The sequence below is a fragment of the Argopecten irradians genome, chromosome 9 (genome assembly GCF_041381155.1).
Source record: "Argopecten irradians isolate NY chromosome 9, Ai_NY, whole genome shotgun sequence".
Taxonomy (NCBI): domain Eukaryota; kingdom Metazoa; phylum Mollusca; class Bivalvia; order Pectinida; family Pectinidae; genus Argopecten; species Argopecten irradians.
In genome coordinates this window covers 11,315,289-11,332,025 of record NC_091142.1, presented here as the reverse complement: position 1 = coordinate 11,332,025, position 16,737 = coordinate 11,315,289, and the positions used below count along the sequence as shown (strand labels likewise).

General features: G+C 39.1%; 1 protein-coding gene across 1 annotated transcript in view; it reads left to right on the top strand.

Moving 5' to 3' along the window:
* LOC138330521 (neurofilament medium polypeptide-like) overlaps positions 1 to 16,737 on the top strand; it is a 50,937-nt gene that overhangs the window by 28,138 nt on the left and 6,062 nt on the right. Inside the window, exon 5 of the mRNA XM_069278089.1 lies at positions 16,036 to 16,260. Coding sequence (XP_069134190.1) covers positions 16,036 to 16,260 — 225 coding nt within the window. The remainder of the gene's footprint in view (positions 1 to 16,035; positions 16,261 to 16,737) is intronic.

Here is a 16,737-nt window from a genome sequence, read left to right as displayed (position 1 = left end):
GTCATTCTATCTTCTATATATCCTCACTATACACCGTTGTCATTCTCTCATATTTCCTCCACTATACACTGTCCATTCTATCTTCTATATTCCCTCACTATACACTGTCATTCTCTTCTATATTTCCTCACTAAATCAAAGTCATTCTATTCTATATTTCCGCACTATACACTGTCATTCTATCTTCTATATTTCTCCACTAATACCAATGTCATCTCTCTTCTATAATTTCCTCACATGTCACCAGTTCTTATCTTCTATATTTCCTCACTATACACTGTTCATTCATCTTCTATTATTTCCTCACTAATACACTGTCATTCTCTACTAGTTGTCCTCACATACACTGTCATTCTCTTTATATTTCCTCACTTACAACTGTCATTCTCCTCTTCTATATTTCCTCACTATACACTGTCATTCTCTTCTATATTTCCACACTATACACTGTCATTCTCCTTCCGATATTTCTTTGCTATACACTGTCATCTCTTCTATATTTCCTCACTATACACTGTCATTCTCTTCTATATTTCCTCACTATACACTGTCCATTCTCTTCTATTATTTCCCTCACTTAACAACTGTCCATTCTCTTCTATATTTCCTCTCTATTATAGTACACTGTCCATTCTCTTCTATATTTCCCAACCACTAATATACACTGTGCATTCTGTCTTCTATATTTCCTCACTATACACTGTCATGTACGTCTATATTTCCTTACTATACAACTTTCATTCTCTTCTATATTTCCTCACTAAACAAATGACATTCTCTTATCTATATGTCCTCACTATACACTGTCTACCATTCTATGTACTGTCACCTTATCTCTATGTACTGTCACCCTTATCTCTATGTACTTGTCACCTTTATCTCTATGTACCATGTCACCTCACCACTTATCTCTATGTACTGTCACCTGTCACCTTTATCTCTATGTACTGTCACCTTATCTCTATGTCTGTCACCCTATGTACTGTCACCCTTATCTTATCTGTCACTGTCTATGTACTGTCACCTTCACTATGTACTCTTATGTACTGTCACCCTTATCTCTATGTACTGTCACCCTTATCTCTATGTACTGTCACCTTATCTCTATGTACTGTCACCCTTATCACTATGTACTGTCACCTTTATCTCTATATACTCTCACCTTTATCACTATGTACTGTCACCCTTATCACTATATATTGTCATCCTTATCTCTATGTACTGTCACCCTTATCTCTATGTAATGTCACCCTTATCTCTATGTACTGTCACCCTTATCTCTATGTACTGTCACCTTTATCTCTATATACTCTCACCTTTATCACTATGTACTGTCACCCTTATCACTATATACTGTCATCCTTTATCTCTATGTACTGTCACCCTTATCTCTATGTACTGTCACCCTTTATCTCTATGTACTGTCACCCTTATCTCTATGTACTGTCACCCTTATCTCTATGTACTGTCACCTCATTACTATACTATCTCTATGTACTGTCACCCTTATCTCTATGTACTGTCACCCTTATCACTATGTACTGTCACCTTTTATCTCTATGTACTGTCACCCTTATCACTATGTACTGTCACCCTTATCTCTATGTACTGTCACCCTTATCTCTATGTACTGTCACCCTTATCTCTATGTACTGTCACCCTTATCTCTATGTACTGTCACCCTTATCTCTATGTACTGTCACCCTTATCTCTATGTACTGTCACCCTTATCTCTATGTACTGTCACCCTTATCTGTCTATGTACTGTCACCCTTATCTCTATATACTCTCACCCTTATCTCTATGTACTGTCACCCTTATCTCTATGTATTGTCACCCTTATCTCTATGTACTGTCACCCTTATCTCTATGTACTGTCACCTTATCTCTATGTACTGTCACCCTTATCTCTATGTACTGTCACCCTTATCTCTATGTACTGTCACCCTTTATCTCTATGTACTGTCACCCTTATCTCTATGTACTGTCATCCTTATCTCTATGTACTGTCACCCTTATCTATGTACTGTCACCCTTATCTCTATGTACTGTCACCCTTATCTCTATGTACTGTCACCCTTATCTCTATGTACTGTCACCCTTATCTCTATGTATTGTCACCCTTATCTCTATGTACTGTCACCCTTATCTCTATGTACTGTCACCCTTATCTCTATGTACTGTCACCCTTATCTCTATGTACTGTCACCCTTATCTCTATGTACTGTCTGTCACCCTTATCTCTATGTACTGTCACCCTTATCTCTATGTACTGTCACCCTTATCTCTATGTACTGTCACCCTTATCTCTATGTACTGTCACCCTTATCTCTATGTACTGTCACCTTATATCTCTATGTACTGTCACCCTTATCTCTATGTACTGTCACCCTTATCTCTATGTACTGTCACCCTTTATCTCTATGTACTGTCACCTTTATCTCTATGTACTGTCACCCTTATCTCTATGTACTGTCACCCTTATCTCTATGTACTGTCACCCTTATCTCTATGTACTGTCACCTTTATCACTATGTACTGTCACCCTTATCTCTATGTACTGTCACCCTTATCTCTATGTACTGTCACCCTTATCTCTATGTACTGTCACCCTTATCTCTATGTACTGTCACCCTTTATCTCTATGTACTGTCACCCTTATCTCTATGTACTGTCACCCTTATCTCTATGTACTGTCACCCTTATCTCTATGTACTGTCACCCTTATCTCTATGTACTGTCACCCTTATCTCTATGTACTGTCACCCTTATCTCTATGTACTGTCACCCTTATCTCTATATACTGTCACCCTTATCTCTATGTACTGTCACCCTTATCTCTATGTACTGTCACCCTTATCTCTATGTACTGTCACCCTTATCTCTATGTACTGTCACCCTTATCTCTATGTACTGTCACCCTTATCTCTATGTACTGTCACCCTTATCTCTATGTACTGTCACCCTTATCTCTATGTACTGTCACCCTTATCTCTATGTACTGTCACCCTTATCTCTATGTACTGTCACCCTTATCTCTATGTACTGTCAGCCTATCTATGTACTGTCACCCTTATCTCTATGTACTGTCACCCTTATCTCTATGTACTGTCACCCTTATCTCTATGTACTGTCACCCTTATCTCTATGTACTGTCACCCTTATCTCTATGTACTGTCACCCTTATCTCTATGTACTGTCACCCTTATCTCTATGTACTGTCAGCCTTATCTCTATGTACTGTCACCCTTATCTCTATGTACTGTCACCCTTATCTCTATGTACTGTCACCCTTATCTATGTACTGTCACCCTTATCTCTATGTACTGTCACCCTTATCTCTATGTACTGTCACCCTTATCTCTATGTACTGTCACCCTTATCTCTATGTACTGTCACCCTTATCTCTATGTACTGTCACCCTTATCTGTCACTATGTACTGTCACCCTTATCTCTATGTACTGTCACCCTTATCTCTATGTACTGTCATCCTTATCTCTATGTACTGTCACCCTTATCTCTATGTACTGTCACCCTTATCTCTATGTACTGTCACCCTTATCTCTATGTACTGTCACCCTTATCTCTATGTACTGTCACCCTTATCTCTATGTACTGTCACCCTTATCTCTATGTACTGTCACCCTTATCTCTATGTACTGTCACCCTTATCTCTATGTACTGTCACCCTTATCTCTATGTACTGTCACCCTTATCTCTATGTACTGTCACCCTTATCTCTATGTACTGTCACCCTTATCTCTATGTACTGTCACCCTTATCTCTATGTACTGTCACCCTTATCTCTATGTACTGTCACCCTTATCTCTATATACTGTCACCCTTATCTCTATGTACTGTCACCCTTATCTCTATGTACTGTCACCCTTATCTCTATGTATACTGTCACCCTTATTCTCTATGTACTGTCACCCTTATCTCTATATACTGTCACCCTTATCTCTATGTACTGTCACCCTTATCTCTATGTACTGTCACCCTTATCTCTATGTACTGTCACCCTTATCTCTATGTACTGTCACCCTTATCTCTATGTACTGTCACCCTTATCTCTATGTACTGTCACCCTTATCTCTATGTACTGTCACCCTTATCTCTATGTACTGTCACCCTTATCTCTATGTACTGTCACCCTTATCTCTATGTACTGTCACCCTTATCTCTATGTACTGTCACCCTTATCTCTATGTACTGTCACCCTTATCTCTATGTACTGTCACCCTTATCTCTATCTACTGTCACCACCCTTATCTCTATGTACTGTCACCCTTATCTCTATATACTGTCACCCTTATCTCTATGTACTGTCACCCTTATCTCTATGTACTGTCACCCTTATCTCTATGTACTGTCACCCTTATCTCTATGTACTGTCACCCTTATCTCTATATACTGTCACCTTTATCTCTATATACTGTCACCCTTATCTCTATGTACTGTCACCCTTATCTCTATGTACTGTCACCCTTATCTCTATGTACTGTCACCCTTATCTCTATGTACTGTCACCCTTATCTCTATGTACTGTCACCCTTATCTCTATGTACTGTCACCCTTATCTCTATGTACTGTCACCCTTATCTCTATGTACTGTCACCCTTATCTCTATGTACTGTCACCCTTATCTCTATGTACTGTCACCCTTATCTCTATGTACTGTCACCCTTATCTCTATGTACTGTCACCCTTATCTCTATGTACTGTCACCCTTATCTCTATGTACTGTCACCCTTATCTCTATGTACTGTCACCCTTATCTCTATGTACTGTCACCCTTATCTCTATGTACTGTCACCCTTATCTCTATGTACTGTCACCCTTATCTCTATGTACTGTCACCCTTATCTCTATGTACTGTCACCCTTATCTCTATGTACTGTCACCCTTATCTCTATGTACTGTCACCCTTATCTCTATGTACTGTCACCCTTATCTCTATATACTGTCACCCTTATCTCTATATACTGTCACCCTTATCTCTATATACTGTCACCCTTATCTCTATGTCCTGTCACCTTTATCTCTATGTACTGTCACCCTTATCTCTATATACTGTCACCCTTATCTCTATGTACTGTCACCCTTATCTCTATATACTGTCACCCTTATCTCTATGTACTGTCACCCTTATCTCTATATACTGTCACCCTTATCTCTATGTACTGTCACCTTTATCTCTATGTACTGTCACCCTTATCTCTATGTACTGTCACCCTTATCTCTATGTACTGTCACCCTTATCTCTATGTACTGTCACCCTTATCTCTATGTACTGTCACCCTTATCTCTATGTACTGTCACCCTTATCTCTATGTACTGTCACCCTTATCTCTATGTACTGTCACCCTTATCTCTATGTACTGTCACCCTTATCTCTATATACTGTCACCCTTATCTCTATGTACTGTCACCCTTATCTCTATGTACTGTCACCCTTATCTCTATGTACTGTCACCCTTATCTCTATGTACTGTCACCCTTATCTCTATGTACTGTCACCCTTATCTCTATGTACTGTCACCCTTATCTCTATATACTGTCACCCTTATCTCTATATACTGTCACCCTTATCTCTATGTACTGTCACCCTTATCTCTATGTACTGTCACCCTTATCTCTATGTACTTTCAGCCTTATCTCTATGTACTGTCACCCTTATCTATTTACTGTCACCCTTATCTCTATATACTGTCACCCTTATCTCTATGTACTGTCACCCTTATCTCTATGTACTGTCACCCTTATCTCTATGTACTGTCACCCTTATCTCTATATACTGTCACCCTTATCTCTATGTACTGTCACCCTTATCTCTATATACTGTCACCCTTATCTCTATGTACTGTCACCCTTATCTCTATGTACTGTCACCCTTATCTCTATGTACTGTCACCCTTATCTCTATGTACTGTCACCCTTATCTCTATGTACTGTCACCCTTATCTCTATGTACTGTCACCCTTATCTCTATGTACTGTCACCCTTATCTCTATATACTGTCACCCTTATCTCTATGTACTGTCACCCTTATCTCTATGTACTGTCACCCTTATCTCTATGTACTGTCACCCTTATCTCTATGTACTGTCACCCTTATCTCTATGTACTGTCACCCTTATCTCTATGTACTGTCACCCTTATCTCTATGTACTGTCACCCTTATCTCTATGTACTGTCACCCTTATCTCTATATACTGTCACCCTTATCTCTATGTACTGTCACCCTTATCTCTATGTACTGTCACCCTTATCTCTATGTACTGTCACCCTTATCTCTATGTACTGTCACCCTTATCTCTATGTACTGTCACCCTTATCTCTATGTACTGTCACCCTTATCTCTATGTACTGTCACCCTTATCTCTATGTACTGTCACCCTTATCTCTATGTACTGTCACCCTTATCTCTATGTACTGTCACCCTTATCTCTATATACTGTCACCCTTATCTCTATGTACTGTCACCCTTATCTCTATGTACTGTCACCCTTATCTCTATGTACTGTCACCCTTATCTCTATGTACTGTCACCCTTATCTCTATGTACTGTCACCCTTATCTCTATGTACTGTCACCCTTATCTCTATGTACTGTCACCCTTATCTCTATGTACTGTCACCCTTATCACTATGTACTGTCACCCTTATCTCTATATACTGTCACCCTTATCTCTATGTACTGTCACCCTTATCACTATATACTGTCACCCTTATCTCTATGTACTGTCACCCTTATCTCTATGTACTGTCACCCTTATCACTATGTACTGTCACCCTTATCTCTATGTACTGTCACCTTTATCTCTATGTACTGTCACCCTTATCTCTATGTACTGTCACCCTTATCTCTATGTACTGTCACCCTTATCTCTATGTACTGTCACCCTTATCTCTATGTACTGTCACCCTTATCTCTATGTACTGTTACCCTTATCTCTATGTACTGTCACCCTTATCTCTATGTACTGTCACCCTTATCTCTATGTACTGTCACCCTTATCTCTATGTACTGTCACCCTTATCTCTATGTACTGTCACCCTTATCTCTATGTACTGTCACCTTTATCTCTATGTACTGTCACCCTTATCTCTATGTACTGTCACCCTTATCTCTATATACTGTCACCTTTATCTCTATGTACTGTCACCCTTATCTCTATGTACTGTCACCCTTATATCTATCTACTGTCACCCTTATCTCTATGTACTGTCACCCTTATCTCTATGTACTGTCACCCTTATCTCTATGTACTGTCACCCTTATCTCTATGTACTGTCACCCTTATCTCTATGTACTGTCACCCTTATCTCTATGTACTGTCACCCTTATCTCTATGTACTGTCACCCTTATCTCTATGTACTGTCACCCTTATCTCTATATACTGTCACCCTTATCTCTATGTACTGTCACCCTTATCTCTATGTACTGTCACCCTTATCTCTATGTACTGTCACCCTTATCTCTATGTACTGTCACCCTTATCTCTATGTACTGTCACCCTTATCATCTATGTACTGTCACCCTTATCTCTATGTACTGTCACCCTTATCTCTATGTACTGTCACCCTTATCTCTATGTACTGTCACCCTTATCTCTATGTACTGTCACCCTTATCTCTATGTACTGTCACCCTTATCTCTATATACTGTCACCCTTATCTCTATATACTGTCACCCTTATCTCTATATACTGTCACCCTTATCTCTATGTACCGTTACCCTTATCTCTATGTCCTGTCACCCTTATCTCTATGTACTGTCACCCTTATCTCTATATACTGTCACCCTTATCTCTATGTACTGTCACCTCTTATCTCTATGTACTGTCAGCCTTATCTCTATGTACTGTCACCCTTATCTCTATGTACTGTCACCCTTATCTCTATGTACTGTCACCTTATCTCTATGTACTGTCACCCTTATCTCTATGTACTGTCACCCTTATCTCTATGTACTGTCACCCTTATCTCTATGTACTGTCACCCTTATCTCTATGTACTGTCACCCTTATCTCTATGTACTGTCACCCTTATCTCTATGTACTGTCACCCTTATCTCTATGTACTGTCACCCTTATCTCTATGTACTGTCACCTTTATCTCTATGTACTGTCACCCTTATCTCTATGTACTGTCACCCTTATCTCTATATACTGTCACCCTTATCTCTATGTACTGTCACCCTTATCTCTATGTACTGTCACCTTTATCTCTATGTACTGTCACCCTTATCTCTATGTACTGTCACCCTTATCTCTATGTACTGTCACCCTTATCTCTATATACTGTCACCCTTATCTCTATGTACTGTCACCCTTATCTCTATGTACTGTCACCTTTATCTCTATGTACTGTCACCCTTATCTCTATGTACTGTCACCCTTATCTCTATGTACTGTCACCCTTATCTCTATGTACTGTCACCCTTATCTCTATGTACTGTCACCCTTATCTCTATGTACTGTCACCCTTATCTCTATGTACTGTCACCCTTATCTCTATGTACTGTCACCCTTATCTCTATGTACTGTCACCCTTATCTCTATGTACTGTCACCCTTATCTCTATATACTGTCACCCTTATGTCTATGTACTGTCACCCTTATCTCTATGTACTGTCACCCTTATCTCTATGAACTGTCACCCTTATATCTATGTACTGTCACCCTTATCTCTATGTACTGTCACCCTTATCTCTATGTACTGTCACCCTTATCTCTATGTACTGTCACCCTTATCTCTATGTACTGTCACCCTTATCTCTATATACTGTCACCCTTATCTCTATGTACTGTCACCCTTATCTCTATATACTGTCACCCTTATCTCTATGTACTGTCACCCTTATCTCTATGTACTGTCACCCTTATCTCTATGTACTGTCACCCTTATCTCTATGTACTGTCACCCTTATCTCTATGTACTGTCACCCTTATCTCTATGTACTGTCACCCTTATCTCTATGTACTGTCACCCTTATCTCTATGTACTGTCACCCTTATCTCTATGTACTGTCACCCTTATCTCTATGTATACTGTCACCCTTATCTCTATGTACTGTCACCCTTATCTCTATGTACTGTCACCCTTATCTCTATGTACTGTCACCCTTATCTCTATGTACTGTCACCCTTATCTATGTACTGTCACCCTTATCTCTATGTACTGTCACCCTTATCTCTATGTACTGTCACCCTTATCTCTATGTACTGTCACCCTTATCTCTATGTACTGTCACCCTTATCTCTATGTACTGTCACCCTTATCTCTATGTACTGTCACCCTTATCTCTATGTACTGTCACCCTTATCTCTATATACTGTCACCCTTATCTCTATATCCTGTCACCCTTATCTCTATGTACTGTCACCCTTATCTCTATTTACTGTCACCCTTATCTCTATATACTGTCACCCTTATCTCTATGTACTGTCACCCTTATCTCTATGTACTGTCACCCTTATCTCTATGTACTGTCACCCTTATCTCTATGTACTGTCACCCTTATCTCTATGTACTGTCACCCTTATCTCTATGTACTGTCACCTTATCTCTATGTACTGTCACCCTTATCTCTATGTACTGTCACCCTTATCTCTATGTACTGTCACCCTTATCTCTATGTACTGTCACCCTTATCTCTATGTACTGTCACCTTATCTCTATGTACTGTCACCCTTATCTCTATGTACTGTCACCCTTATCTCTATGTACTGTCACCCTTATCTCTATGTACTGTCACCTTTATCTCTATGTACTGTCACCCTTATCTCTATGTACTGTCACCCTTATCTCTATGTACTGTCACCCTTATCTCTATGTACTGTCACCTTTATCTCTATGTACTGTCACCCTTATCTCTATATACTGTCACCCTTATCTCTATGTACTGTCACCCTTATCTCTATGTACTGTCACCCTTATCTCTATGCTCTTCACCCTTATCTCTATGTACTGTACCCTTATCTCTATGTACTGTCACCCTTATCTCTATACTGTCACCCTTATCTCTATTACTGTCACCCTTATCTCTATGTACTGTCACCCTTATCTCTATGTACTGTCACCCTTATCTCTATGTACTGTCACCCTTATCTCTATGTACTGTCACCCTTATCTCTATGTACTGTCACCCTTATCTCTATGTACTGTCACCCTTATCTCTATGTACTGTCACCCTTATCTCTATGTACTGTCCACTTATCTCTATGTACTGTCACCCTTATCTCTATGTACTGTCACCCTTATCTTTATATACTGTCACCCTTATCTCTATGTACTGTCACCCTTATCTCTATGTACTGTCACCCTTATCTCTATGTACTGTCACCCTTATCTCTATGTACTGTCAGCCTTATCTCTATATACTGTCACCCTTATCTCTATGTACTGTCACCCTTATCTCTATGTACTGTCACCCTTATCTCTATGTACTGTCACCCTTATCTCTATGTACTGTCACCCTTATCTCTATGTACTGTCACCCTTATCTCTATGTACTGTCACCCTTATCTCTATGTACTGTCACCCTTATCTCTATGTACTGTCACCCTTATCTCTATGTACTGTCACCCTTATCTCTATGTACTGTCAGCCCTATCTCTATGTACTGTCACCCTTATCTCTATGTACTGTCACCCTTATCTCTATGTACTGTCACCCTTATCTCTATGTACTGTCACCCTTATCTCTATATACTGTCACCCTTATCTCTATGTACTGTCACCCTTATCTCTATGTACTGTCACCCTTATCTCTATGTACTGTCACCCTTATCTCTATGTACTGTCACCCTTATCTCTATATACTGTCACCCTTATCTCTATGTACTGTCACCCTTATCTCTATGTACTGTCACCCTTATCTCTATGTACTGTCACCCTTATCTCTATGTACTGTCACCCTTATCTCTATGTACTGTCACCCTTATCTCTATGTACTGTCACCTTTATCTCTATGTACTGTCACCCTTATCTCTATGTACTGTCACCCTTATCTCTATGTACTGTCACCCTTATCTCTATGTACTGTCACCCTTATCTCTATGTACTGTCACCCTTATCTCTATGTACTGTCACCCTTATCTCTATGTACTGTCACCCTTATCTCTATGTACTGTCACCCTTATCTCTATGTACTGTCACCTTTATCTCTATGTACTGTCACCCTTATCTCTATATACTGTCACCCTTATCTCTATGTACTGTCACCCTTATCTCTATGTACTGTCACCCTTATCTCTATGTACTGTCACCTTTATCTCTATGTACTGTCACCTTTATCTCTATGTACTGTCACCCTTATCTCTATGTACTGTCACCCTTATCTCTATGTACTGTCACCCTTATCTCTATGTACTGTCACCCTTATCTCTATGTACTGTCACCCTTATCTCTATGTACTGTCACCCTTATCTCTATGTACTGTCACCCTTATCTCTATATACTGTCACCCTTATCTCTATGTACTGTCACCCTTATCTCTATGTACTGTCACCCTTATCTCTATGTACTGTCACCCTTATCTCTATATACTGTCACCTTTATATCTATGTACTGTCACCCTTATCTCTATGTACTGTCACCCTTATCTCTATGTACTGTCACCCTTATATCTCTATGTACTGTCACCCTTATCTCTATGTACTGTCACCCTTATCTCTATATACTGTCACCCTTATCTCTATGTACTGTCACCCTTATCTCTATGTACTGTCACCCTTATCTCTATGTACTGTCACCCTTATCTCTATGTACTGTCACCCTTATTTCTATGTACTGTCACCCTTATCTCTATGTACTGTCACCCTTATCTCTATGTACTGTCACCCTTATCTCTATGTACTGTCACCCTTATCTCTATGTACTGTCACCCTTATCTCTATGTACTGTCACCCTTATTTCTATGTACTGTCACCCTTATCTCTATGTACTGTCACCCTTATCTCTATGTACTGTCACCCTTATCTCTATGTACTGTCACCCTTATCTCTATGTACTGTCACCCTTATCTCTATGTACTGTCACCTTTATCTCTATGTACTGTCACCCTTATCTCTATGTACTGTCACCCTTATCTCTATGTACTGTCACCCTTATCTCTATGTACTGTCACCCTTATCTCTATGTACTGTCACCCTTATCTCTATGTACTGTCACCTTTATATCTATGTACTGTCACCCTTATCTCTATGTACTGTCATCCTTATCTCTATGTACTGTCACCCTTATCTCTATGTACTGTCACCCTTATCTCTATGTACTGTCACCCTTATCTCTATGTACTGTCACCCTTATCTCTATGTACTGTCATCCTTTATCTCTATGTACTGTCACCCTTATCTATTACTACCTTATCTCTATGTACTGTCACCCTTATCTCTATGTACTGTCACCCTTATCTCTATGTACTGTCACCCTTATCTCTATGTACTGTCACCCTTATCTCTATGTACTGTCACCCTTATCTCTATGTACTGTCACCCTTATCTCTATGTACTGTCACCCTTATCTCTATATACTGTCACCCTTATCTCTATGTACTGTCACCCTTATCTCTATGTACTGTCACCCTTATCTCTATGTACTGTCACCCTTATCTCTATGTACTGTCACCCTTATCTCTATGTACTGTCATCCTTATCTCTATGTACTGTCACCCTTATCTCTATGTACTGTCACCCTTATCTCTATGTACTGTCACCCTTATCTCTATGTACTGTCACCCTTATCTCTATGTACTGTCACCCTTATCTCTATGTACTGTCACCCTTATCTCTATGTACTGTCACCCTTATCTCTATGTACTTTCACCCTTATCTCTATGTACTGTCACCCTTATCTCTATGTACTGTCACCCTTATCTCTATATACTGTCACCCTTATCTCTATGTACTGTCACCTTTATCTCTATGTACTGTCACCCTTATCTCTATGTACTGTCACCCTTATCTCTATGTACTGTCACCCTTATCTCTATGTACTGTCACCCTTATCTCTATGTACTGTCACCCTTATCTCTATGTACTGTCACCCTTATCTCTATGTACTGTCACCCTTATCTCTATGTACTGTCACCCTTATCTCTATGTACTGTCACCCTTATCTATGTACTGTCACCCTTATCTCTATGTACTGTCACCCTTATCTCTATGTACTGTCACCCTTATCTCTATGTACTGTCACCCTTATCTCTATGTACTGTCACCCTTATCTCTATGTACTGTCACCCTTATCTCTATGTACTGTCACCCTTATCTCTATGTACTGTCACCCTTATCTCTATGTACTGTCACCCTTATCTCTATGTACTGTCACCCTTATCTCTATGTACTGTCACCCTTATCTCTATATACTGTCACCCTTATCTCTATGTACTGTCACCCTTATCTCTATGTACTGTCACCCTTATCTCTATGTACTGTCACCCTTATCTCTATGTACTGTCACCCTTATCTCTATGTACTGTCACCCTTATCTCTATGTACTGTCACCCTTATCTCTATGTACTGTCACCTTTATCTCTATGTACTGTCACCCTTATCTCTATGTACTGTCACCTTTATCTCTATGTACTGTCACCCTTATCTCTATGTACTGTCACCTTTATCTCTATGTACTGTCACCCTTATCTCTATGTACTGTCACCCTTATCTCTATGTACTGTCACCCTTATCTCTATGTACTGTCACCCTTATCTCTATGTACTGTCACCCTTATCTCTATGTACTGTCACCCTTATCTCTATGTACTGTCACCCTTATCTCTATGTACTGTCACCCTTATCTCTATATACTGTCACCCTTATCTCTATGTACTGTCACCCTTATCTCTATGTACTGTCACCCTTATCTCTATGTACTGTCACCCTTATCTCTATATACTGTCACCCTTATCTCTATGTACTGTCACCCTTATCTCTATGTACTGTCACCCTTATCTCTATGTACTGTCACCCTTATCTCTATGTACTGTCACCCTTATCTCTATGTACTGTCACCCTTATCTCTATGTACTGTCACCTTTATCTCTATGTACTGTCACCCTTATCTCTATGTACTGTCACCCTTATCTCTATGTACTGTCACCCTTATCTCTATGTACTGTCACCTTTATCTCTATGTACTGTCACCTTATCTCTATGTACTGTTCACCCTTATCTCTATATCCTGTCACCCTTATCTCTATGTACTGTCACCCTTATCTCTATGTACTGTCACCCTTATCTCTATGTACTGTCACCCTTATCTCTATGTACTGTCACCCTTATCTCTATGTACTGTCACCCTTATCTCTATGTACTGTCACCCTTATCTCTATGTACTGTCACCCTTATCTCTATATACTGTCACCCTTATCTCTATGTACTGTCACCCTTATCTCTATGTACTGTCACCCTTATCTCTATATACTGTCACCCTTATCTCTATGTACTGTCACCCTTATCTCTATGTACTGTCACCCTTATCTCTATGTACTGTCACCCTTATCTCTATGTACTGTCACCCTTATCTCTATGTAATGTCACCCTTATCTCTATGTACTGTCACCCTTATCTCTATGTACTGTCACCCTTATCTCTATGTACTGTCACCCTTATCTCTATGTACTGTCACCCTTATCTCTATGTACTGTCACCCTTATCTCTATGTACTGTCACCCTTATCTCTATGTACTGTCACCCTTATCTCTATGTACTGTCACCCTTATCTTATCTCTATGTACTGTCACCCTTATCTCTATGTACTGTCACCCTTATCTCTATGTACTGTCACCCTTATCTCTATGTACTGTCACCCTTATCTCTATATCCTGTCACCTTATCTCTATGTACTGTCACCCTTATCTCTATGTACTGTCACCCTTATCTCTATGTACTGTCACCCTTATCTCTATGTACTGTCACCCTTATCTCTATGTACTGTCACCCTTATCTCTATGTACTGTCACCCTTATCTCTATATACTGTCACCCTTATCTCTATGTACTGTCACCCTTATCTCTATGTACTGTCACCCTTATCTCTATATACTGTCACCTTTATCTCTATGTACTGTCACCTTTATCTCTATGTAATGTCACCCTTATCTCTATATACTGTCACCCTTATCTCTATGTACTGTCACCCTTATTTGTATGTACTGTTACCTTTATCACTATGCTGTCACCCTAATCACTATATACTTAGGTATATTATAATACTATCTTCTTTTGCTCTATATATTATCACCATTATGTGTGTATAATGTCACCTTCATTCTCTCTGTTCTGACACCTATCTTTACTGGCTGGCGACCAATTCTCGCCATCGCATGTGTACTTGTATGATCACACATTTTTAAACAATTGTTATGGAAATCAGCATGGTGGTGTCTTCTATCGAAGGATGACTTTATTGATGTAATTTGTGTGGTAATCGTACAGATACAGATGCGATACCGATGGCGACAATTGGTACTCGGCGAGAACTGGTCGCCTGCCAGTATGTATACATGTGTTGTCACTTTTGTCAAATTCAAATATTTATCAATCACCACTTGGAGTTTGTTGTCCTTGATGATGTTTGTTAGTGTTTCAAACGTTGTTTTGTTTCATATTTTCTCTAAGCATGCTTCCTTTGATAATTTGTTTGTGCTTTATCATGCATTTTTCGGTGATTGTAATCAGATATTTGACTTTTCAACTTTTTTTTGCTTTAATATATTAATCTTGTTTAATTTTTGCGATAAAATGGTGGAAGAAAGGCTGAGTGGGGATGGGGCTGATCGAGGGCACAATTTTAGCCAATGCTTGTTTCTTCGCTAACTCACAATAATTAAGAATATTTTAATGCGAATGTTCTGCCATTTATAAGTGCTAAAAAGGTAAACTGCAAAAATAATATAGATTTATTTGCAGTTTATCACATATAAAATTAAAATGACTTTCATTCTACTGATTTGTATCAAAAGTGTTTGATTAACTTGTTTACTGTTTCATCATGATTCTATTGATATGTGTACAATTTTATAAAAGGCCCTAGAGAAAAAGCTGTCTGAATACGATGTGAACCAGACCCGCCTAGGCAAATATGGAGGTTCCTTGCAAGGATTTGATAAGGAGGAGTCTTCAACTTCCAGGAAAATTAGGACCCAATTGGAGTCTAACGATGAGAGATTGAGAGTCGGAATCAACAAATCTTACCAGAAACTCCTATCGCTGGTCGCAGGCGAAGTTGAGGCTCGGAAAAATTTCCTGCAGGTATTTGCAAATCATCCATCCAGGGTATACAAAAGAAACTTTATGAATGTGCCCGGCAATCAGAAAGCTGTGAATATGCACATTTTGTGAGAATTTTGGAGAGTAACTATCTATTTATAGAAGGATGAAGATGCAGTTGAATTTTGTGGCACAATATATGTTGACAGTTTCACTCCCTGGGCACAGTTTTAACTCAGTTTATTGAGTTAATAGTTACTTTCTTCTTGTATACATTTATTTTCTCACTTCTAAATTTCAAAAATAAGATTTTTTTTAGGCGTTCGGATAGGTGAGAGTTTTTTTTAGATATTTTAAAAAGCAGTTTAACTTTTAGGCTTAATTCATATTCTATATTCATAGTCTATATTATCTTATGTGCAGATGGCTTTGGGCTGTGAAATGGACAACTCTGTGTTTAAATAAAGATAGTATTTATATTACCGTTTCTAAACTATTTTATTTGTTATCATGCCTTCA